The sequence below is a fragment of the Dromiciops gliroides genome, chromosome 1 (genome assembly GCF_019393635.1).
Source record: "Dromiciops gliroides isolate mDroGli1 chromosome 1, mDroGli1.pri, whole genome shotgun sequence".
In the NCBI taxonomy this organism is placed as follows: Eukaryota; Metazoa; Chordata; class Mammalia; order Microbiotheria; family Microbiotheriidae; genus Dromiciops; species Dromiciops gliroides.
The window spans coordinates 711,289,901-711,315,038 of NC_057861.1; the positions used below are offsets into that span (position 1 = coordinate 711,289,901).

Sequence of the window (25,138 nt, forward strand, 5' to 3'; positions counted from 1 at the left end):
GGATCACCACTGGCACCTGAAATTGAGAGGGACAAAATGAACCGGAACAAGAAAAACACCCTGAGCTATGGAGGTCTAAAAGAGGCTGGGGGGAAGGTGTCTTCTCCCCCTTCTCCCCAACCCACCCCATTTCCCCACTTCATTTCCTGACTCCTGTGCTTGGGCTGAACTGAGATTTTCATTCTTTGGACACAGCAGGAAAGAGTCCTTTTGAGAGTCCTAAAGGAAAGTTCTTTTCAAATGATGTTTAACATACAAGATAATCTTCACTGAACTCCCCTTTTTTTTTTTAATCTCTTTTAGTTCTGTTAATAAAAGGAAGACAATGCCTAAAATTGTTTACAACTTACTCTCTGACCGGGAATTAAGGAAAAAGCTCAAGGAACATGGACTCTCTAGTCAAGGGAACAAGCAGCAGCTTATTAGACGCCATCAAGAATTTGTGCACATGTACAATGCCCAGTGTGACTCTTTACATCCCAAGTCAGGTATGCCTGCAAATATGTTGCTTTCACATTGAAGTTGTGCTGGTCAGAGATGGAGAAACAGAACTTGTCTATCAAGTTCCCAACAAAATGTTTTTTCAAAATAGTTTGTTCCCTGCCTCATGTTTCCTCAAGATCAGCCAGTTCATTTGACTGTATGGGTCCTGAAAAGCCCTGTTGGGATTGAGATGACAGTCTAAAATAGAGTAACATTATGTTCACTCCTTTACTTTTTCATTCTCTTTATCATGCTTTTCATTCATTGCCGAAATAGGTTTAAGCCAAAATTGAGAGCTGTTTAAAACTCAGATTTGTATTTCTATGCATAGAGAATGAGTTAACTTATTAAAGCATCCCTTGGCAGAACGTCTCTTGTTGCTTTGAATCCAACATGGTAGACAAGATGGACTAAATAAATCAGTCCATTTTTTAAGAGGTTAACTTGAGTTCTATCCCAAATAGTCCAAACATAATATTTTAGTTACCATACAGATACATTTTTTATGATAGAGCAACAGAGCTATGATGTAATTATAATATGGCAGCATTATTGTTTTCTCATGTAATAGTTTTTTGCTTTTATGCATATAATCTATACATAGGCTCACTTAAGAAACTAAACTCATTGTTGTGGTTCTCTTCCAGAAAATTTACTAAAACCAACCATGAGGTCCCATTTAGTGTGAATAAACTATTTTATGAAGTGGTTGCATTATTTAAATTTGCACTGCATATTTCCATTGGGCTGGAAGTAGTGACCATATTTTATATAATAATAACTTCAAATAGTGTCAGTAGAAATGCAGCTAACAGGAGCAGCTAGGTGGTGCAGTGGATAGAGCACCGGCCCTGGATTCAGGAGGACCTGTGTTCAAATCTGGCCTTAGACCCTTGACACTTAGTAGCTGTGTGACCCTGGGCAAGTCACTTAACCCCAACTGCCTCACCAAAAAAAAAAAAAAAAGAAATGCAGTTAACAGCTGGAATAGTGTTGAGTAGCTCAGGTATTGCTAGCAGCTCACAGCTCAAAGAATCCAAGCAGGCAGCAAAGGGTGGGTGAAGGTATCTTTATTCATTTTCGAATATGTACGCTTTTCTGAATGTGCCAGAGAGTATACTGAAGTGAGGACCCGCACTGTTATTTATACCCACCAAGGGTCCCTCTCAACCAATCACATTACAGTTTCCATTTACATACAGCCTTAAAAAAACAACCAATCACAGCATATAGTACCAACTTCCCATATATAGTAACTGTAAGGACCAATTAAATTTTTATCAGTCAACCAATCAGACTGCCTTGTTAATGACCAATCACATTGCACCAGTTGATCAATCAGATTGTGACACTAGGCCTTAACCTTATTCTGGGCAAGACTGTCCCCATTCCTCACTGGAACAGTGCTGTATTAAAATACATAACCATGTATAACTTGTCAAGAAACAAAACTTAAGTTGGGGTTTGAACATCAGGGTCATGTGGGTCACATGAACATCAGGGTCACATTGGGTGCCTCAAGGTGAATTCCCAGCTTAGTTCGGCGCCCACAAAGTGCAGGCCCCATTCCAGGCCTTGGCTCCTCAGAGCCTCATGTGCTAGGCAGCCCCTTGCTGGGAAGCTCAGGCAACAAGGTTGTGGGGCTTGAAACTAAACCCACCCTCTATCTTTAGGGCTCTGAGAAGAGTCCAAATATGGTCTTTTCTCTCAAAACTGTGAAGAATATGTTGTGATAGATATATACCCTAAGTGTACAAAAGAAGTACAGTTTAGAGTAAACATTTCTTCCCTATAAACTCTGACCTTCTAAATTTGCTGAAATTTAATAAATCTTTTTGGTTTTATTTTGAGCTTTTAAACTTGACATTGGGTGATAGTAAACCATGTCTGTGATGCTTCCCAACTTAAAGTCCTGGAATTTATTATTTTTTTTTTTTTAGAGTTTCTGAAGTGAGGGAGACTGGGAGCTGGATCACTGATAATTTTGATTTGTCTCATATAATAGTCCACTTAAAAAAAGATTGATGCCTATCCTTTGCCAGTAGAACATAGTGTAGACTACTTACCCACTTGCTCATTATTCTTTACAGTATGTTCCCAACATACCTTCCTGGACCTTGTCTTCTGCTATTTCCCTTCATATACTTTCTCTTCTAACCAAACTACTCTATTTACTCCCAAATATTTCTTATTTATTTCTGTCTATGTTTTCACTCGTGATGTTGCCCTTTCCTGGAATATTTTCTATCTTCACCTAAGTTCTACCTATTCTTAAAACCTCATTTCAGGGGCAGCTAGGTGGCACAGTGGATAGAACACCGGCCCTGGATTCAGGACTACCGGAGTTCAAATCCAGCCTCAGACACTTAACATTTACTAGCTGTGTGACCCTAGGCAAGTCACTTAACCCCAATTCCCTCACTAAAAAAACCCCCAAAAAGCCTCATTTCAGATCTCAAGATCTCCAAGAAACCTTCCCTGGTCAGTCTAACTATTATCTCTCAATTGTCTGAACTATTAAAGAATTTATTGTTTTTACCATTCTCTTTTTATGGTTACATACTTTGCTTATCTCCCCAAGTGGAGGGTAAGGTCCTTGAGAGTAGGAACCCAGTTTGGTATTCTTTTGTCTCTTCCACAAAGCCTAGCATAGTGCCTTACATATAGTAAGTGCTTAATAAGTATCTGTGGGTGGATTTGGCATCTTGATTCTGAGAATATCCTCACTGCCACCCCTGGAATCAGAGTACTAAGGAGACTGGGGTGACAGACAAATTGGGAATGTTGAAGAAGGTAGTGGGTTGGCTGTCAACTCAATGAGTAAGATTAGCATAGGATAAAATATGAGGAGGTAAGTAGTCAATTGACCTTTGCAGAATTCTACCTGAGATCAGTCTAGCCTTGTGGGATGTAGGTCCCAGTCATTTGCTGAATTAATATGAATCATTATGACCATATCTTCAAATTAACTAAAGGGATAAATTTACAATGCTATGCTTTCCTCTCAGAGTAGCTGTATTCCAACTGTGATTAAAAGGTGAAGTTAACTATTTTGATGATCTTAGTTTAGTTCCCAAGTATTGTCTGTTCATCTTCTAAGATTCCATAAACAATACAATAGGAAGATTTTTAGGAGAGGTTAGGGATATAACTTCTCAATAACATTTTTAGATCATATATGTTAACAAAATCACTGGTGTCACAACTTTATATATTTATTTTAACAGTTGCTGAAATAGTTAAAGAAATCGAAAATATGGAGAAGGCTCGAGTACATCTTGAATCAAATAAACTGAATGAAAATGTAAGTTTATAGTGTCTGTTTCAGTAAGTTTTAGGAAGGAAAAGAAGTCTAAAATTGTTACTAACACAATAGGAAAACATTATGAAATCTTTTCAATAGGGAACACTGGGACACATTTGAGCATAATGTATTGTGTTCTTATATTGTGGTTATTACCTTGGGATGGCATCCAAAGCAGAGCCACTTACTATTTTTTGTTTATCATCAATGTCAAGTATGGTGGAAGGAACACTGAATTGGGAGCTAGAAGCCATGGAGTCTAGGGCTGGCTATTTCATCAGCCAGTTAACCATGTTATCTTGGTTGGATGTTCTAGGTCTCAGTTCCCCATCTGTAAGATGGGCTTGGAACAATGAATTTCTTAGGTTTCTTTTAGCTCTAAAACTCTAAAATTTTATGACCTTTGAAAAGGCAGTATGTTAAAGCAAAAGGAGCGGGGCAGCTAGGTGGTGCAGTGGATAGAGCACCAGCCCTGGAGTCAGGAGTACCTGAGTTCAAATCTGGCCTCAGACACTTAACACTTACTAGCTGTGTGACCCTGGGCAAGTCACTTGGCCCCAATTGCCTCACTTAAAAAAAAAAAAAAAGCAAAAGGAGCACCAGTCACTCTCTAGTCCTCTGACCTTGAGCAAGTCACTCAGCCTCTCTGTGCCTTAGTTTCTTTATTTGTAACAGGAGAATAATAACACTTGTAGTGCCCAACCCACAGGATTATGAGGATCAAGTGAGATGATACATATAAAGGAATTTGTAAAGCTTCAAACACCATATAAAAGTAACTGCTATTTTTTTAATCATTAGGATAAATGAGTTAGCATTAAAAATTAATTTGAATTTTGTTTTCCAGTGAGATTATAAGGGAAGATGAGACATAAAGTTTCTCACTGTTGTCTATCTCTAGCTTACTTGGAGGGAAACATTGAAAAAAATCACTAGCATATTGCTCCATCAGCTAGGTCTGTTTTTTGCTTGCAAATCATACTTCACGGCAAGTTTTCATGTCTTCCCCAAAAGACTGTTTTTTAGACTGTACATGATAGGAAAAGCTGCTGCTATAGGCAGGTAGTTGGCTGGGAATAAAACCGTCAATTTCATCATTATTTTTTTTTAATCTGTTAACTGCAGTAGCAGCTAGCGGTGCCATAGTGCATAGAGCTCTGGACCTAGAATCAGGAAGACCTGAGTTCAAATTTGGCCTCAGACACTTACTATTACACATAGCTATGTGACCCTGAACAAGTCACTTAACCTTTGCCTGCCTCAGTTTCTTCTTCTGTAAAATGAAGATGATAATAATAATACTTACCTCCCAAGGTTGTGGTGAGGAGAAAAATGAGATATTTGTAAGGTGCTTAGCATAGTGCCTGAAACATAAGACATTCTACATAAATGATAGCTATTAGTAGTAGGCCTGTTGGCTATCTTTTTTCTTTGTTCTTTTCTAAGTTTCTTTCTTTGCGGGGCAGTGAGGGTTAAGTGACTTGCCCAGGCTCACACAGCTATTAAGTGTCAAGTGTCTGAGGCCAGATTTGAACTCAGGTCTTCCCGAATCCAGGGCCGGTACTTTATCCACTGCACCACCTAGCTGCCCCCCTGTTGGCTATCTTCAGACTGGTTTGGACCATTTGCCAAGACAGTTTTATCAGAGTATGGCCACTGTACATGTTAGAGCTTCTTTGGAACCACAGGTAAGATATAGGTGACAGGAGGAACAGCCCTGTGAACAGCCCTGAAAGGGCTCAGCAAGCTCTCTCACCAGATATACTGGTTCTCCCTGAATACCCAGGAGATGCCTACCTAAGTATGTGAAGATCTCCTGGCAGAATGGATGGATGGGAACAATTTTGTTCCAATGGCCATGAAGGTGGCTAAAGCAAATGCTGTGGAGTGCTCAGAGCCTGGTCAAACATGGAAGATAGCGAGGTCATCCATTGCATCCCGAGGCATCGCCAGTCATCATGACTTCTGTCTTACCCCTGAACTTGGATGATTCTGGAAGAGAGGGTGAGGCTGACAACTGTGTGCAACTCTGCCTCACTTAAATCCAGTTCATACGCAAGTCAAGATGTCATTCATCATCCATTACTTCATCCTTCTGAATGATCAGCTACAGTTAAATGTACCTTACCCTGACCCCAATATTGTGATTTCATTAAGTGTTCTTCAAAAATGAAGGACAAAACAATAGCAGTAGTAGTGGTAGTGGTAGAGGGAGTAGAATTTCTTCTTATTTTCATTAGTACCTAAATTGATGAAGGTCCTTTTTAATCTTTTATAAAAGGAAGCCTACCTTTAAGTCTAGTTTCTTCATTGAGGCCCAGAGGTAACCTTAGTTTTTCTCTCTTCTTTTTTTTATTACATTAATACGTATTTATGGAATAAAACAAGCACCTCCATAACATAGTATAATAAAAAAGATGATTATATATGAAACTACAAATCTACTATGCATAACTTGCTATTCCTTTCAAATATACAACAAAATTGTCACACATTTTTTCTCTTTTCTAGCCTTCTCCCACCCTGCCCTAGAGATGGCTCCCATTAGACACAAATAGGGTTAATATGAGTATTTATAATAATGAAAATAACTTATTCATTCAAATATGTTCTTAAAACAATATTGCTGTTATTGTATACAATGTTCTCTTGGTCCTGCTCATTTTGCTCTCCATTATTTCATGCAAGTCTTTCCATGTTTTTCTATGATCATTGAGCTCATCCTTTCTCATAGCACAATAATATTCCAGTAACCTTAGTTTCTCAAAGGCTGGGAGTATAGAGTGGAAGCTCTGGCACATCCTATCAGCAGGAAGAGCTTAGAGTGTAGGCCCAGAGATAGAATACAGCCATCAATGGAGAAACATCCTAGCCAAGTTTTAAGAGATTCACCTTCAAAATATTGGCTACCAGTTGATGAGGGTTGGGGTTTTTTGTTTGTTTTTTAGTCATAGCAACTCATCAAATAATTAATATAAAAGACAAAAGAGTTGTGACCAACATTGGTGGAAGAGATGTCCACATTAATGAAATTAAAGATACTTGAACTAGGTCAAGGAATGTAAAGAAAAACTTCTTTGGAGTTTGTAACATGCTTTAAAAAGGTAGCCTGTGTGGCAGCTAGGTGGTACAGTGGATAAAGCACCGGCCCTGGATTCAAGATGACCAGAGTTCAAATCTGGCCTCAGACACTTGACTCTTACTAGCTCTGTGACCCTGGGCAAGTCATTTAACCCTCATTGCCATGCCAAAAAAATAAAATAAAATAAAAAGGTAGCCTGTACTATATATATATATATATATATATATATATATATATTTTTTTTCCCCCCCAGGGCAATGGGGGTTAAGTGACTTGCCCAGGGTCACATAGCTAGTGTGTGTCAAGTGTCTGAGGCGGATTTGAACTCAGGTACTCCTAAATCCAGGGCCAGTGCTTTATCCACTGAACCACCTAGCTGCCCACTATATTTTTTTATGAGGAAAAATCAGTGTTGTTCTACTATAGTCCTTATTTGATGAAAGGGTTGGAAGTGAGGGAAAAAGAGGAAAGAGTTGTTTTCCTTAAGAAAATAAAATTTACTAACCCTCTAGGTGTAAGTGTTTTTTAAGTGTTTGTGGATATAGAACAGAAAAGTACTATTTTACAGAAAAGAAAATTTGGTATATTTTAAGAATATTCATTTGTAAAGGAATGCTATGAGTATCATATCCAAAATGAAATCCATTAGTAGTGTGATCTTTAGTAACAAGAAAGAACTTTCTATCAGTATGACATTGTGTATTGGTCACTGAAATTTTATTTTCATGGGATTACTTTTCTTAAATCTCAGTATGGTAGGAAGATTGTATTACTTTGTTGTTGTTTTAAAACATTGCATTTACAATTATAATGTATGGCACTCATTTTGGTTTTCTGTCATTCTGTTTGCCTTTGCTAAGTTTTATTTAATGGTTTCAGGTCATGGTATTTACAAAGAACCAGACAGAAAAAGAAATAGATGATATTCACAGTAAATATCGTAAGTAATGTAATTTTTTTTTACAGTGTGAACTTGGGTTACTTATTACTTTTTGATGCAATTTTCATTGTTCATTTTAGCATAATTTCAAAATGAGTGCTTAATTATAGACCTTAAATTTTAAAAAGTGATATTACGTAGCATTTTGTGAATCTTAGTCTTATGCCGAAGTGGATTTGATTTATTTACGGTGTTTACTTAGATAAAGTCATCCTGCTTCCCTTGCGGGTCTCTTTGACTTTCTGTTCTGTGAATAATGATGGCACTTTTTACTTTGTGCTTATCCCCAAGTACTTTATGAATAATAGTGTCTAAAGAATCCCTGTGAGAGAAGATTGGAATGTTCTTATTTTGTTAAATAGTAAGAGATGAGATGCCAAGAGACTTACATATAACATGAACCTGAGGTAGTAGATATTACAATGTAATGAACATTTATTAGGAATGAGGCACTGAACTATCTTGTGGGAATACCAAGCTAACAATGAAATAGTCCCTTTCCTGAAGAAGCTTATATTTTCCCTGAGGGATGGAGAAGTTTGATTAGGGGATACGAAAGCACATAGATAAGTAAATATAAGGTTGGTAACAAAGTCAGTACAAAGGGATTTCAGGAGGAAGAGAGCATCAAGGGAATGTGGGTAGGCGTAAGGGGAAGGAAGGGAGGATAGAGATTTCCAAGAAGTGGAAATTAGAAGGTAATGCATTCTAGGCCTGTAAGGAGACAGCATCTGCCAAGGCATGGAAGCAGGAAGTAGAATGCTGTATATGAGATTAGTTATTGTGCCATTTTGGTTGGAACAGAAACACCTGACAATTTTCAATCTTGTCCACAGGCCATTTGATGACATTGCTTCTTAGACTAATTTCATTGCTACTATGTTTAGCTCTCAGACATATTTCAAAAATGTTTTTTGTTTTATTTGTAAAATCACCAGGCTCATTTTTAGTTTAATTTTTCAACTTTAGAATTTCTTTTTCCTTAATAGCTTTTGTTGGTATGTAGTCCTACCAGGGCTACCTCTTCAACTGTTCTCTTACTGACAAGCCATCACATCTTATTTTGTGTTTTAGCTTCACTTTAATATCAAGTTTCTATCTTCTAACCAGTAACTCATTTTAATATTGTCTACTTGCTGAAAGATGTTTCGGGTTATTTATTTTATTTTCTAGTTCTTGAAATTCAGTAGAGACAAATAGAAGGGTCTCTTTGAGAAAGAAAACAAGATAGACAAATACTAAATTCTTGGGGGGGGGGCGGTGAGGGGTTTGCCTCAGGGCAGTTATATGCCCTGGCTAAATATAGAAGAAAAGTTTCAGTGAATCACAGGTTGAACAAGAGTGAGCAGTGTTGCACTGTTGTTGCTAAGAAGTTGAGTATAATATATAATCTTGAGGTGTATAGGTCTTACTAGAATATTGTATCCTGTTTTCTGCCTTTATTGTTTATTAGAAATCTGGAGGCCTTGATCAGTGCGTTAGAAAAAAATGTTTATGGGGCAGCTAGGTGGCGCAGTAGATAGAGCACCGGCCCTGGATTCAGGAGTACCTGAGTTCAAATCTGGCCTCAGACACTTGACACTTACTAGCTGTGTGATCCTGGGCAAGTCACTTAACCCCAATTGCCTCACAAAAAAAAAAAAAAGAAAAGAAAAGAAAAAAGCAAAGAAAATAATGTTTATAAGGAATTTAAAAGAACTAGGATTTTTTTTTTAATCCAGTGAACAGATGATATAGAAATGACTCAAGTAACTGCAAATAATAGTTCCCCCCCCAAATAATAGGTTTTAGAGAATAATACTCAAATTTAGCTCGGAAATTCACATGTTCCTGTGTTGCTATGTCTTGGAGCCTATGTAGTAGGTTCTAGGGCAGTCCTGGACTTAGAGACTAAATCAGTTTCTGTCCCATATTTGGAGGGACCCTTGTAAAAAGAGCTATGGACTCCTTGCAACAGCTTTGAGGAGGCCAAATTTAATCCCTTCTCCAAAGTTGATCAATGCGTGTTCTTTCTTAGGAGACATTAACCTTGGTCATCCCTTAGAAATTTATAGTCCTTTAGTAAATGACTTCATCAGAGGGTTGACTTAAAAGAGGTTAACACGCTCATTTACATTCTCCACAGGCCTATAATCCTGGTCCTTATGGTTTGTGCCAGCAACGATAGAAAACACAGATCTGGCTTGGGAGTTGTTTTTGTGTTGGAACAAGGGAAAGAGGATACATTTGACTTTTTACTACTTTCTATTCATTTGGCTAACTTTAGGGAGTTCTTAGAGAAATCTGAACTTAACCCAATTAGTGCAATTTTTTAATCCTTTCCATATCAAAGGCATTTAAAAAAATCAAGTCATTTTTGAATTGGAAAGAATGTTTTGACATTGATAAGGAAATGGTTTAGAGAAGGGTTCCTTCCTTTCTCTAGGATAAAATACAGACTCTTATGCTTGATTTTTAAAGCCCTTCATGGGGCAGCTAGGTGGCACAGTGGATAGAGCACCGGCCCTACATTCAGGAGGACCTGAGTTCAAGTCTGGCCTCAGACACTTGACACTTACTAGCTATGTGACCCTGGGCAAGTCACTTAACTCTCATTGCCCCACAAAACAAACACACACACACAAAAAGCCCTCCACAATCTTAGGAGTAGCCAAGAATGTAAAAGCTAAATTGTGTATTTTATAGCCATAGAAAACTATAGAATCTGTGATTTAAATTGGTGGAGGAAATTCCCTACATTGATCTACTTTGCATTAGTAGATAAGGCCTAGGAAGATGCCTAAGGTACTTACAGGGTATAGAACTTGTCCAGCCTCATATACCTAGTAAGTGTCAGAGGATTCAAACCCAAGTCTTACTGACTTCAAACTCAGCACTCTGTTCACTATTTTACACTGCTTTTGACAGATAATTCTTTGTTAAAATGATGTAGGGATGGATTAATTGATCATGAGGCATCCCAAAGAATTACAAGACTCAGTGACTCAGTTCCTAAGGTTTATTAAAAGACTGCATGGCCACAGGGAGAACACCGAAGGAGAAAGATGTCTTTGTTTGGGAGATGGAAATGTAGTGAAAAAATGTAGGTTATTTCTTCATTATTTTAATCTCCTCCTTGTGGGAGATTCATGTCCTATTTTGGAATTCTTGGGGTGTTAAGCTGTTCCCCAAGGCAGGTACCTTTCTCACTAGGGGTGTGTTTTGGGGGTTTAAATGTCATAAGGTGAACCTAAGGACACATTTGGGTTTTCTGTGTGTGTTCATAAAATATGTTTAGACTTGTCAGACCCCAAGGGTCTCTCTGTTTCGGATGTCTCTTTCCTTTAAGATCTGATTTCTAGGTACAGTTTCTGTTTCTTGTCATCCAGGATTATTAATCCCTGGCTACTGTTTCCTTAAACTTCTGTTGATAGTGTTTGTTGATAAGGACTGGAACCCTCTGGTTGATAAGATCTCAGGTCTTAGTTTCCCTATTAACCCTTCTGGCCTCCTCTATCAAAACCAGCATTATGCAATTCGATTAGAGAGAAATTGAATTCCTTAGTATGTTTTATTAAGGCGTTTTGTGAGAGTATAGAAGGATTTTTAGTATAAAATAGATTAGGGTGCTCAGGAGGGACAGTTTTGACTTTTTGTAAAATATCTTCATCCACTAAAAGAGGAAAACCAGAGGGGTCACAGTAGGAGCTTAAACTCATCTAGACCAACACCTTCATTTTCCAGATGAGGTTTCCCAAAGATCACACTGTTAGTGAGTCCCATGCTTAGGAAAATAGGGTGCTTTGGCTTCTGATGTGTTTCTAGGAGGTGGGATTGTCTGTTGGAAAGAGCTACTTTTGAGCCTGGAAATCAAGCTTCATATCTTGACCCAATCATTTAGCACATCACTTAAACTCCCCAGGTCTCAGTTTCTTAATTTGTAGATGAGATGATCTCTAAGGTCTCTTCCCAGTCTAGATCCATGGGTCTCTGAAATTCTCTTCACACGTCAGAGACATTCTAGTTTCCTTTTTCACTTCTAATTCAAAGTCCATGTTTTATAGAAATAAGAAGAGAGAAGGGAAAAGAAGAAATCATGGATAATGGGTAGATCCTTCAAAATGCCATTGCCCATCATCTGAGAATTTGTTGGAAATGATTCGTATGTCACTGACCAAATTATCCTATTAGCTTACTATGGTTTGAAGTAGTAGAGTATAGTAGAGAAAGAACATTGGTCTTGGAGTTGGTAGCTTGGGTTCAAATGCTGGCTTTTTCACTAGCCATGACTAAGGGGAATTCATTTTACCTCTCTTCACCTTAACTCTCTGTCAGGTGGGCAAAATAATGCTTGTACTTTCTAGCTTAGAGAGTACAGGACTTTAGTTCATAGAAACTGGGTGGCAGTGTCACCTCTGACATTTCCCAGCAGACTTTGGAGCTTGGGTCAGTCCTTTCAGCTCACTGAGCCTCAACCAACTCAGACACTAAGATGTTTCTACTAAGTTGTAAGTGGTTGCTATCTCTGATGGTGGAGATGATTTCCACACTGTTACAATCACAGATTCTTGACTACAGACAACCTAAATTATGGGGTTGTTGTGAGAAAAGTGCTTTGCAGACTTTAATGTACTATAAAGATGTGTTGTTAATATAATAAATGTGCTTTTGGATACATAGCATGTGAATAGTGGGTAGTTGATTTTTCTACTTTTTGCTTTAAGAAGATATTTATCTTTTAGGTAAAGAACATCAGAATGAATTTAAACTTCTTGTGGATGAAGTAAAAAACCGGTATAAGAAAACTGGCTTTCCACTGATCAAAGAAATAAAGCAGGAGGTAGATGAATCCATGGAAGAGTTATTGCCTATAACCATGGGTAAGAAACTTTCAATATACATTAAGACACTCAGTCAGTTTTAAATTGGTAGTGATGGTTCAAAGCCATTGAGGCAGTATCAGTGCTTTTCTTAGTTGAAATTGTAGAGTTTTTGGTGTTTGATGTTCTCCCAGTGTAATAAATTTTCATTATTTCTAAAAAGCCTTTGATGTAGAGATGGATTTAATTGATTGTGAGGCACCCCAAAGAATTACAAGACTCAGTGACTCAGTTTCCAGTTTTATTAAAAGACTGCATGGGGGCAGCTAGGTGGCGCAGTGGATAGAGCACCGGCCCTGGAGTCAGGAGGTTCTGAGTTCAAATCCGGCCTCAGACACTTAACACTTACTAGCTGTGTGACCCTGGGCAAGTCACTTAACCCCAATTGCCTCACTTAAAAAAAAAAAAAGACTACATGGCCACAGGGAGCACACCAAAGGAGAAAGGTGTCTTCATTTGGAAGGTGGACATGGTTATATTTATAGTGAAAAATATAGGTTATTCCCTCATTATCTTAGTCTTCTCCTTGTGGGAGGTTCACAATCTATTTTGGAATTATTGGGGTCCTAAGACATCCCCCAAGGCTGGTACCTTTCTCACTAGGGGTGTGTTTTGGGGGTTTAAACATCATAAGCTGCACCTGAGGACACATTTGGTTTTTCTGTGCATGTTCCTAAAATATGTTTAAACCTGTCAGATCCAAAGGATCTCTGTTTTGGATGTCTCTTTACTTTAAGATCTGCTTTCTAGGTACAGTTTCTGTTTCCTGTCATCTAGGAATGCCAATTGAAACATTCCAGTTATTAATGGCTGTTTAGGGTTCCTGGCTTCTGTTTCCTTAGGCTTCTGTAGATAGTATTTGTTCTAAGGACTAGAACCCTTTTGGCTTCTGTTAATAAGAACTCAAGTCTTAGATTATCTCTTAACCCTTCTGGCCTCCTCCATCACCTTGAGCTTGTGGACTCTGGTTAGAGTTTTTAGGAGTGATTTTTCTTGCCAGGTCAATGACCACTTTCTTCCATAAACTTTCTCAGCTCAACAAATCCTTGAGGATATATATCATGGTGCTGTGAGAAAATAATTATTAATAATGGATTTCTTGGGGGACCTAGAGATCAGCTTCTCATGCTTTCTCTGCCCCCCTCTCCCCTCCCCCCTTCCCCCAAAGCCCTGTTCTCCTTGATTTTATTTGGGACAAACCCAAGGGAACAAAAGAAATGGAGATAGATTCTCTTGTCTAGCTCAGTGAAGGACTGATGGGATCAAACTATACTTAGATACTGGACTTTGTCTTTGTCCTTCTGAGAGGGTCTTTTACATTCTTCTCCCTGATGCCATCTGTAGAGTTTATTTTAATGTAGACCACTTTCAGGTTATGTCAACCAATGGAATTGGATGATACTAACCAATTAGCTTTGATCAATGTATAATGATCCGCCTCTATCCAAAGAGGATAAAAGCTCTTGGAAGAGTCCATGAGCTCTGGACTCTCTTGGCTTGGCTCTCCCTCTTAGGACAAGCATAGGTTTCATAGGTATTTTGAACTTACCTTGAGACCACGTGTTGTCTCTCTGGGAGACAAAATGGGTTTTGGGGGGCTTTTCTCCTGCTGGAGCTAACAGCCATGTTGAAGCTCTCTCCCTGCTTTCTCTACCATGTGGTCAATCCTTTACTAGTAGTGTAATATTAATAAAAACAATAATATGCTCTCAGCCAAAACTGTTAACTGATCTCAATAGTAATTAATTTTAAAAACAGTGTTCTTTATTAAAGTTTGAGAAAGGGGGCAGCTAGGTGGCGCAGTGGATAAAGCACCAGCCCTAGATTCAGGACGACCCGAGTTCAAATCCGGCCTCAGACACAACACTTACTAGCTGTGTGACCCTGGACAAGTCACTTAACCCTCATTGCCCTCATTGCAAAAAACAAAAAAAACCCCCAAAGTTTGAGAAAGCTTAATTTTTTGTGATGAAAATTTCCTTAAAGATGAACTCCATGCCATACTAGCACATATTGAAACTTCAAAAAGCATTTTACAAACTTTCATATATAGTATTTAAACTTTCTGTGATTAGCTGTTGAGAAATCTCACGTTGAGTACCTTATGAGATGAGTACCTTAGCTGCCACTTTCTTTAAGCTCAGCTTCTTTTAGCTAACTTCATTGGAGGAGCTGTAGCTGTCGGGGTCATAGGTTATCTGTAGCCCTCTAGGCCCACCACTCTTTTTGCTTTTCCATTCTTTCTGTTCAGCTAATGCTTGCCTTGATTATTGCCCAGCTTTTATTAAGGTTTTCTTTTGGATCATATTGACAACTTCTTTCCTTTTGAGGAATCTTCTCCACTAAATAAATAAATAAATGAAAGAGATTTAGGGTCATTTTTTGCCCCTTTTGGGTGGAGGAATCCTCCAGAGCTTCTATTTCTGTGGAGTCTTCAGTCTGTTTAATTGAGAGTGTATCTAAGAGTTGGTTCCTTCTGAGTATCAGCTGAATTCTGAGTATATTATTAGAAAACTTCCAAGAGCTTTAAAAAAGCCCCTTACCTGGATAGACTTTTCTTTATTCAGATTTTCAGGCTTTCTTCCACACTATTAACTGTTAATATTGTGGCTGCATCTGCTGTTTATGAGATGGAGAAAACTTGGGATGTGACAAAGGTCATGAGAATGTGGACCTCATTATTGGCTGTGCCTTGGGTTTAGACAAGTTTTCACCCATGACAACTATCATGGTTCTCTAGCTAAGGGGCTTGAATCCCTGCTCATTTGTTCTTCTTATTAATTCTATTTTTTCTCTTGTCTGTACAATGTATTTTTTTAAAAAGCAGTCCTTAAAATATGTAAGAATTCCTTAGGAATGTTAATATTCCAGAAGCTTTATTGGAAGAATAAGATCTTTTTGATGGGTTGTAATTAATTTTTCAGCAATTTATCTTATACTAAGAGTCAGGCATTATAAATGATAGTATTATAGGACCTTCATTTTTTCCATGTAGTAAACAAAGGGAAGATTGGACTGGAGGTGAAAAAAATGGTATCTTCTTTACAGAGGAGCAGCAAGCCTGAAGCATGAGAGAAGCAGTGTGACAATGAGAAAAGTGCCAGGCATAGCTTGGGTTTAGACTTTCTTCTCCCTCTTACACTTAACCATAGGAAAGTCCTATAAGCTTTGTATATATAGGGCATATGGATCAGATCATACCTTGTAGTTCCTTCCTCCAAGACTTCTTTAAGATCTGTCTGAAGTGAGGTCTGGAAAACACTTTCCAGATAAGGCTTCATATAAAATGTTGTCAGTATATGTTAAATATAAGGTTATGGTTGACATCACCTCACCTATTTAGCCCAGTTCCCCATACCATGTGAAAACACATCTCATTTGGTCAGTCAAAGACTTTAGACTAAATGCAACATATCCTTGAAAATCATTGGAGGAATTGCCCAGGAAGTCTCTTCTGACTGCATGAAGGAAGTAGTAATGCCCCATGGGGTCTGTAGGGAGCTCTCTCTTTCTGCCCAGTTGATTTTTGACTGTCTGGAAGCAGAGTGTTAGGGATAGAGACATGGAGACTTGAACTGGAAAGGGGGAACAACAAGGGACAGCTGGCAGAAGTAGAATTGAGCTGGGACAAGGATAGAGAAATTGAGAAGGGCCCCATGCTCTTCATTCATCTCACAGTAGAGGAGTTGAGCTGCCTGTTGTATGGACCTGTTCGGAGACCTAAATAGCTGTTTTGGGAAAAGATCTACTTATTCCCAACGTCCCCTCCTGGTTCCTGGCAGTCAGTGAACACTGGAATTTATTTTGCTGCTTCTTTAACCAGACGTTTCTGATAACCTGCATTTTGCCAGTTGTTACAGAGAAATGCGAATGTAAATTAAGTCAGAGAGCCAAACCTTTGCCTAAATATCATTCATTTTCCTAACTGGAGACTCGAGCAATTGTGATTGTGCCCCTTGGTTTTTGTTTGATATCAGTCCCGAAAGTAGCAGAGGAGAGAACCATATGAAATCAAAGGGCCGTGATATTGTTTCTAAGCCTAAAAGGAGCTAATTGTTTTTACAGGGTGTTACCTTAAGAAAGACTTCAGTTTTCTTTTTAAAAACATAGCATTTATTCATGGTTCTTAACTTTTCCTTTTAGGAGGAGAGGATAGTAAACCAATACTCACAGATCTAAGCTCAGCTACATTCCAGCTAGCCCAATCAAAGGAAGAATCCCAGGTGGAGATGGAACAAGATGTAATAGATGATTCTTCTAATTTATCTGAAGTTCAGGGAACTCCCGTGTTCACTACATCAGATTCAGAAAGCAGGTAATTATTATATCTATTAGGATTTTCTTGTAAATTTCTGACTTTCTTTTTTTTTTTCCTTTTTGGCAGGGCAATGGGGGTTAAGTGACTTGCCCAGGGTCACATAGCTAGTAAGTGTCAAGTGTCTGAGATCGGATTTGAACTCAGGTCCCCCTGAGTCCAGGGCCGGTGCTTCATCCACTGTGCCACCTACCTACCCCCCTGACTTTATTTCTATTCATGTGATGGCTGTTTAGGAAAGAGTTTGAGAAACAGCTTTAAGATAAAATCCAGCTCTCTAGTATTAATAGTTCCTCAATGACTTATTATTTTTGATGACATTCTATTCTCCTTCATTTTCACATATGGCATTTATTTAAGATTAAGACAGAAATTGGGTGATTGCAATCAGTGATTCCAAAGGGTGATGCTGGTTTTCCCCCAATCCCTTACTGAAGACCACACAGACCTTTGTATGTTTCCTGAGACTAGAGGAAGGGAAGGGGAGAATGATATAGGGAATGGTGATAACTATTATTTAGCTCAAGTAATGTCTGTGAGGAAGTAAAAATTTACCTTATGCAAAGGTTTATGTTTTATTTGGATAGTTCCATCATTTTATCATGTGGTTATCCAGCAAATAGTTAACAACCATACTTGTGTGATTTTTCTTCATGTCTTTCCTTAAATCATCCATGGAGGATCCATCCACTGTTTTGGAGGCCTGATTCTATTTCTTTTATTATTTTGGAACTGCCAGAAGACCATGTGGGTGTTCATATGTATCTGATAATGAACAGTTCTGATCCTTTTCCATTCAGACATCATGATAATGTTTTCATGCTATTTCTTTCTTTCTTTCTTTTTTAATATATAATAATTTCTTTTTTCCCCAATTACGTTTTTTGTTTTTGTTTTTGTTTTTGTTTTTTTCCATTTTGTTTCGTTTTGCTTTGTTTTGCGGGGCAGTGAGGGTTAAGTGACTTGCCCAGGGCCACACAGCTAGTAAGAGTCAAGTGTCTGAGGCTGGATTTGAACTCAGGTCCTCCTGAATTCAGGGCCAGTGCTTTATTCACTGTGCCACCTACCTGCCCGCCCCCCCCCATTATATGTTGTGACAATTGGAGTGATGCCACCTGCTAGAAAATTACTGTAGGAAAGCTCCACCATGAGGAGAAGGTATCTGAGGGCAAGCCATGTGGCTTGGAACGTCAGTTCCTTGGTGTCATTGGTGTCAGGAAGTGACGTTTGCTTGTGGGTACTGTCTATCAAAGCTACCAGCCAGTTAGCTTGGAGCTGTGTGTGCATATGGATGGGATGTTCCCGGATTCACAGGAGGCTTCTGGGAGGAGGAAGGAAACGTTGGGTCCTTTTTGTTCCTGACTTCCCCGTGACAGGTTGAATGATGGGGTCTCTTAGAAATAATTAGATTTTTATCTTTCTCTCTGATCATTAGATCCTAATGCTCTTTAATAAATACTTAAAAGTCTAAACTCTTGCTAAAGCTTCTAATTTATTGGCAACCACTCATTAGATTTTTAGACAGTATAGCTAGATAGCAACTTTACATGTTAAAACAATTTTTAAACCTTTTTTTTTTTTTTAATTTTGAGTTCCAAATTCCTTCCCTCCCTCCTTCCTCTCCCTACTCCCTGAGATGGTAAATAGCCAGATACAGATTATACATGTGCAATCATGTAAAACATATCCATATTAATCATTTTGCTCAAGACTGCTTAAATAAAAGAAAAAGTATGAAAGAAAGTGAAAAATAGCATGCTTCTCATGCTATTTCTTTCACACAGGTCATTCCTGGTAACATACTAGTTCCTACTTATCCCTTTCCATTGGTTGCCCTTTGTATTGGTTTCAATTTTGATTCTTCAATATTGGTTTTCCATGCTCTTCAGCCATGTGTCACCATTAAGAGGCAATATTAATACTATAAAGATAGGCTTCTGTGAAAAGGAGCTGCCGATGCCCATGACAGTTCTTTACAGTTTCCTAAATGAAATCTAGCCTAGTCTCTTACTTCCTAATTAATTCTCTGTCCAGCTTATTGTTCATCTGCAGCACCTGTCTAGGATTTATATTGATGAGACTGTCCAAGTATATGTCATTTTCTTGACAATATGTATTTTGTGGATGACTATTCCAGTGTCTTTCACATTCCTGTGGGTTTCATTGAAAATGATTTGTAATGCTTCAAGATTTAGTTCACTGAGTACAATTGTCAACCTGTTAATAGGAGCATTTAGTGATCCTCACCATCAGTAAAGAATCCTTTTGTTTGGACTTTATGTAAGACATCTCTGATGCTGGCAAACACCTTAAATGAATATGGGTATCCCTCTTATATACCTTACTTGTAATTATTAGGTTATTGACTAAAGTTATCTCTGTATTCATATATATTGCATCCTTTAATAATTTTTATTCCTATAGAATTTCTTTCTGAGGAGAGCCTTCACAGACACATTTTATTTTACCAGATCATTTTTTAAAAATCAGCAAATAGAGTGGGGTCTTATTTCTGTATGTTTCTTAGTTGTATGATTAAAGATGTGTCTGCTGTAGAAATCCATCCACAAAAATTCTCCTTGTTCCATTTTCATGTTTTTGTTGGAAATACTATCAATACATTTTATTCTTTGGGTTTTTTTTTTTAATAAAGATGAGAAAATCGTGATGTGGATGCTGGTGTATTGTTTGTTAAATTGGTGGGTTTTTTTGGTAAAAAGCATTCTCCTTGATCTTTTTCATTCTTTGGGAATCTTCCCCTATTTAAGATACCTTGAAAATCTTTCTTTGTGTGCCTTTAAAATTGTACTGCCCCCAGGTGGATTTCATTTATTTGGTCAGTTCCTTGTGTAGACTACAGATGCTACAAAACAAGGTAGTCAGATGTATAAAGCCAAAAAGAAGGGTTTTGAGGAAAGTGGCAAAAATGGAAGATGAGGCAGAAACTGGAATTTTGATGTGAACTATGTAATCTCTGTTTAGAATAGATAAAATTGATTATAACAGATATCTTAGAATAATAAACCATGTATCAAATTGAGAAAAAATATTTTAGTTTCTGGGGTATGCTCAGTAGCTTGCTACTTTCTCAAGCCTTCTGACAGAGCATGAAAGACTCATTAAAAAAAATCAAATTTGGGGGCAGCTAGGTGGTGCAGTGGTGGATGGAGCACCGGCCCTGGAGTCAGGAGTACCTGAGTTCAAATCCGGCCTCAGACACTTAACACTTACTAGCTGTGTGACCCTGGGCAAGTCACTTAACCCCAATTGCCTCACTAAATTAAAAAAAAAATCAAATTTGGGGGAGGAAAATCATGGGGAGCAATATCTGATTTATCTAAGGTCCAGCAAATAAAAAGAATATTATATCCTATATTTTTTGAGGGAATGTCACTTGGTAAAAGTAGATTTCTTGAAGAATTTGGATCCAGTATATACTTACTTGGGTATTTTCACACAGACTTCAGTCTATTTCTGTAGGAATCCCTTCCCTTTTTTAAAAAATTAAATTTTATTTTATTTTTTCAATTATCAAGCATTTATTTTTTCTTTCTGTCCAAAAACCCCAAAGAAAAATAAGATGCTTGTAAGAAATACACATAGTTAAGGAAAACAAATTCCCGTGTTGTCTATGTCCAAAAATTTGCCACTTTCTGCTTATTAGTCCATTTCGGTTGATCAGTAAATTGACTAGATTTCTGTAGTCATTTCATATTAGTAATTTTTACAATGTTGTTATAGTTTAAAGTATTTTTGTGGTTCATACTTGTGTAACATTTGATACAAATCTTCCCAGCTTTCTCTAAATCCATTCCTTTTGTCATTTGTTATGGCATAATAGTATCCTTATGTATCTTGGAAATAAGATCTTTATCAGAGAAACTTGCTGCAAAGATTTTTCTAGTACTTTAAACTAATCCTTTGGTGGTTTGATTGTTATGGCACCAAATATATAAATTAGGTAGTAGTAATTTTTTTTATTATTATATTGGTTCAGCTGGACCCTGAACAATGAATATTTCTCCAGTTACTTAGGTCTGTATTTATATCTGTAAACATTATTTTGTTGTTACATTCACATAATTACTGTTTGTGTGTCTTGGCAGAGAGACTCAAGTATTTTCTTTCTTCTATAGTTATTTTAAATGGAGTTTCTCTTTCTGTCTCTTCTTGGTGGGTTCTATTGGTAATATATAGAAAAGATGATGATTTGTGTGGATTTATTTTATACCTTGTAACTTACTTGACTTTCCAGGTTTCTCTAAGTATATAATAATACCATCTGCAAAAAGTTATAGTTTTATTTCTTTTTTGCTTATGCTTATTCCTTCATTTTCTTTTTCTTATCATATTGCTAATAATAAACTTTTCTAGAACTATGTCAAATAGAAATGGTGATACTAGACATCCTTGTTTTACTCCTGATGTTATTGAAAATAAGTTAAAGGGGGCGGCTAGGTGGCGCAGTGGATAGAGCACCGGCTCTGGATTCAGGCGTAACTGAGTTCAAATCCGGCCTCAGACACTTGACACTTACTAGCTGTGTGACCCTGGGCAAGTCACTTAACCCCCATTGCCCCGCAAAAAAAACCAAAAAAAACAAAAAACAGAAAATAAGTTAAATAGTTTATTCCTATTATGATGGTTTTTGGTTTTAGGTAGATATTATTTACCATGCCTAGAAAAGGTCCACATTTAGGAGTCTTTTTACCAAGATAAATAAAATAAATAAAAAATTAAAGGAAAAACCAAATCTATTTCAGTTCAAATTACAAGGGAAACAAGCAAATTTAGCTTTTTATTAAGCATTTAAATCCTATTCCATTCATTGAATGTTAAGTATTGAAATTCATTCATTGTTTATAATGTAGTATCCTTGTTTATTTCTTTTAATTAGGTCTATTTTTACTGTTGCCTTTTCAGAGATCATGAATACTACCCTTGGGTTGTTTTGTTTTGTTTTTTAATTTTATTTGAGGCTTAATAGATATGCTCCTTCCCCTTATTTTAGCTATGTATGAGTCTTTATGTTTCATGTATATTTTTTTGTGAATTACATATTGTTGTATTCTGCTTTCTAAAATATTCTGTCACCCTTTTCCTTTTTATGGGTGAGTTTAGTCACATTCCAGTCAACAAACATTTATTAAGTGCTTGCTATTTGCTAGGCATTGTGCTAATCACCAGGAATACAAATATAAGCAAAATGAAAGACTGTGTCTGCCCTCAAGGAATTTATGTTCTAATGGGGAAGATAACACATAAAAGGAATTTGGAAAGAGGTATGAGGAGACTTGATGGAGAAGTCCAGAGGAGTGCAGCCTGGTGGAAAAGGAAGGGACAGCTGGTCTGGGTGTCCTCCTTAAATTCTAGGAGGAACCCTCTACCCTCCAGTTGGAGGGGTCCCAGAAGCAGAGAGTATTTCCAAGGTGTGAGTTTTGGGGCTGAGGTGATCTTCCAAGATGAAGAGTTTTCTGGGATATGATGCAGAAGTCCAGATAAGTACAGCCTGGTTTACAGTTATTAACTATGTATTTCCTTCCATTCTATTATTGTATATTTTTTCCCCTCTTTGTTCTCTACCCCGCCTTTATCTATTTTCTTAGCCTTTTTTAAACTTTTATTCAGGATCCTTCCCAAACTTAGAATTTGTTTTGCTCATGATTACTCTCTCCTTTAATCTACCCTTCTCATTCCCCTTTTTTCCCCTCTCCTTGTTTCCTTACTGAGTTGAATGTACATTCAATTCTATACCAAATTCTTTATGTGTGGATGAGTGTTGGATGTGTTGTACTCTCTTTTGACCATTTCAGATGAAAGTGATGTTTCAAGCCATTCCTTTTTCTCTAGCCACAACCTCATTTTTATAAACTACCACTTGAACACCCTGTATGTGAGATAAGTTCCTCTCTTCTTCCTCCTTTCTCTCAAATTTATCTTTTTCTCTCTCCCTTTTCTCCTTTAAGATAATTAAAACATTCAAAACAAAACAAAACACTTCCCAGGCCCTCTGTTTTATTTGACTTTCACTGTAATTCCTTGGGATTTAGGGTTCTGAAGGGATACTTGTATCTTTCCACAGACCCCATTAAAATATAAACACTTGATCTATTTTTCCTTTTCTTTTTCTTTTTTAAACAAATATTTTGTCATAATTAGCCAAGTTGACCTTCTCGGCCCCCCTCTTCTACCAATCTTGTCAGTGGCGAACACAGAAAAAACAAAATTCATTACAAACATGTCCAGTCATTCAAGACAAATTTCTACCTTAGCCATGTCCAAAAAAAAATTTGTCTCATTCTGCCTTTTGAGTCCTTCACTCTCTAGCCATAGTCCTTTAGGATCATGGTTTGGCATCCCACTGGTAGGAAATCAACATAATAGTATTTCATCACATTTATATACCATAAGTTGTTCATTTCCCAGTTTATGGGCACCCTTTCAGATTTCTATCCTTTGTCACCTTAAAGAGCTACAAATATTTTTGTACATCCATAGAATTTGTTTTGCTTAGGACTAATCCCTCCTTAATCCACTTTCCCTTAAAATCTGCCTTTCCCTTCTCCCCTTTCTCTGTTAAGTTAAATGTCCTTCTGCATGTGCCAGCGCACACACATACACCTCTCTGTGTATTCCTTCTTTTGACCAATTCAGATTAGAGTCAGGTTTAAATGTCAGGTGTTCCTCCTATCCCCTCCTCCGTGTTTATATAGATATCTACTTGCATACCTTGATTATGTGAGATTTTTTTCTCTAACCTTCCATTCCCTTCTCTACCCCATCCTCCCCAGTATATTCTTCCCCTTTTTTTCCATTCTTATTTTAAGATCACCAAGAGATAACTGCCACTTCCAGGCTTATTTAATTGGACTTCTTCTGTGAACCCTGATGATTTGTTGTTGCTATTGTTGTTGTTTAGTTGTTTTCAGTCAAGTCCAATTCTTTATGACGCCCTTTGGGATTTCTTGGGCAAAGGTAATGGGTGGTTTGCCATTTCCTTCTCCAGCTCATTTTGCAGATGAGGAAACTGAGGCAAACAGGAGTAAGTGACTTGCCCAGGATCCTGCAGCTAGTAAGTATCTGAGGCCAGTTTTGAACTAAGGAAAATAAATCTTCCTGACTTTAGGCCCGACAATCTATCTACTACTACCTAGCTACCTCAGATGATGATAGAGTTCAAAGAGGACACATATATCATCTCTTTATATTTAAATAATCAGTTTATCCTTTTTTTAGTCCTTTATCACTGTTCATGTCTACCTTTTTGTGTTTTTCTTCATTCCTGCGTTTGAACTTCAAAGTTTTCATGAAGCTGTGGTTTTCTTAACAGGAATACTTGAAAGTACTGTTTCATTAGAAGTCCATTTTATTTTTCCCTTGTAGCATTATACTGAGTTTTGCTAGGTAAGTTATTCTTGGCTGTATGCCTTCTGGAATATTCCAAGTTCCCACTCCTTTATAATTGTGGCTGCTAAATCATGTTTGATCTTAACTGTGGCAGCTTGCTTGGTATTTTAATTCTTTTTTCCTGTCTGCTTACAGTATTTTTCCTTTTATTTGGAAACTGGATTCTAGTTCTGATGTTACTGGGAGTTTTCATTTTGGTGTTTCAGAAGCTAATGAATGAATTCTATTTTCACTTTGCCTTCTGGTTCTAAGAGATCTGGGCAGTTTGCTTTTAAGATTTCTAAAAATAGGATGCCTGCTTTCCATTTTTGTTTATGAGGTTCAAATAGTCCAATGATTCTTAAATTTTTTCTCCTTAGTCTGTTCTCCATTGTTTTTGCTATGATGTACCTTATATTTTCTTTCTTTCTTTTTTTTTTTTTTAGTCTTTTTGCTTTAATATTTCTTGTTGCTTTTTGGAGTGATTGCCTTGTATTTGGTTCATTCACATTTTCAGGGAATTTGTTGCTTTGAGTAAAGTTTTGTAAACTTCTTGTGTCAAGGTCTTAATGCCCTTTCCCATTATTTTTCCCCCATAGTTCTCATTTCCTTCCCAGTTTTCTCAAGTTCTCTCATTTAATTTATAGAAACATTTTAAACTTTTAAAACACCTGCTTTATCTCTTCCAGAAATTCTAGTTGATTTTATTTGAGCTTTTTTTTTAAAATTTTCTGAGATTTTGCTTGTGGATGTTTGGGGTCTTCTTCTG

The 25,138-nt window shown here is 37.4% G+C and overlaps 1 protein-coding gene across 3 annotated transcripts in view; it reads left to right on the plus strand.

Annotated features, from left to right (window-relative positions):
* Nucleotides 1–25,138, plus strand: part of RAD18 (RAD18 E3 ubiquitin protein ligase) — a 132,484-nt gene that overhangs the window by 44,205 nt on the left and 63,141 nt on the right. For all 3 annotated transcript variants that reach the window (XM_043975450.1, XM_043975448.1, XM_043975449.1), the window contains exons 7-11: nt 304–488; nt 3,711–3,787; nt 7,749–7,809; nt 12,531–12,668; nt 16,812–16,983. In XM_043975450.1, coding sequence (XP_043831385.1) covers nt 304–488; nt 3,711–3,787; nt 7,749–7,809; nt 12,531–12,668; nt 16,812–16,983 — 633 coding nt within the window. The remainder of the gene's footprint in view (nt 1–303; nt 489–3,710; nt 3,788–7,748; nt 7,810–12,530; nt 12,669–16,811; nt 16,984–25,138) is intronic.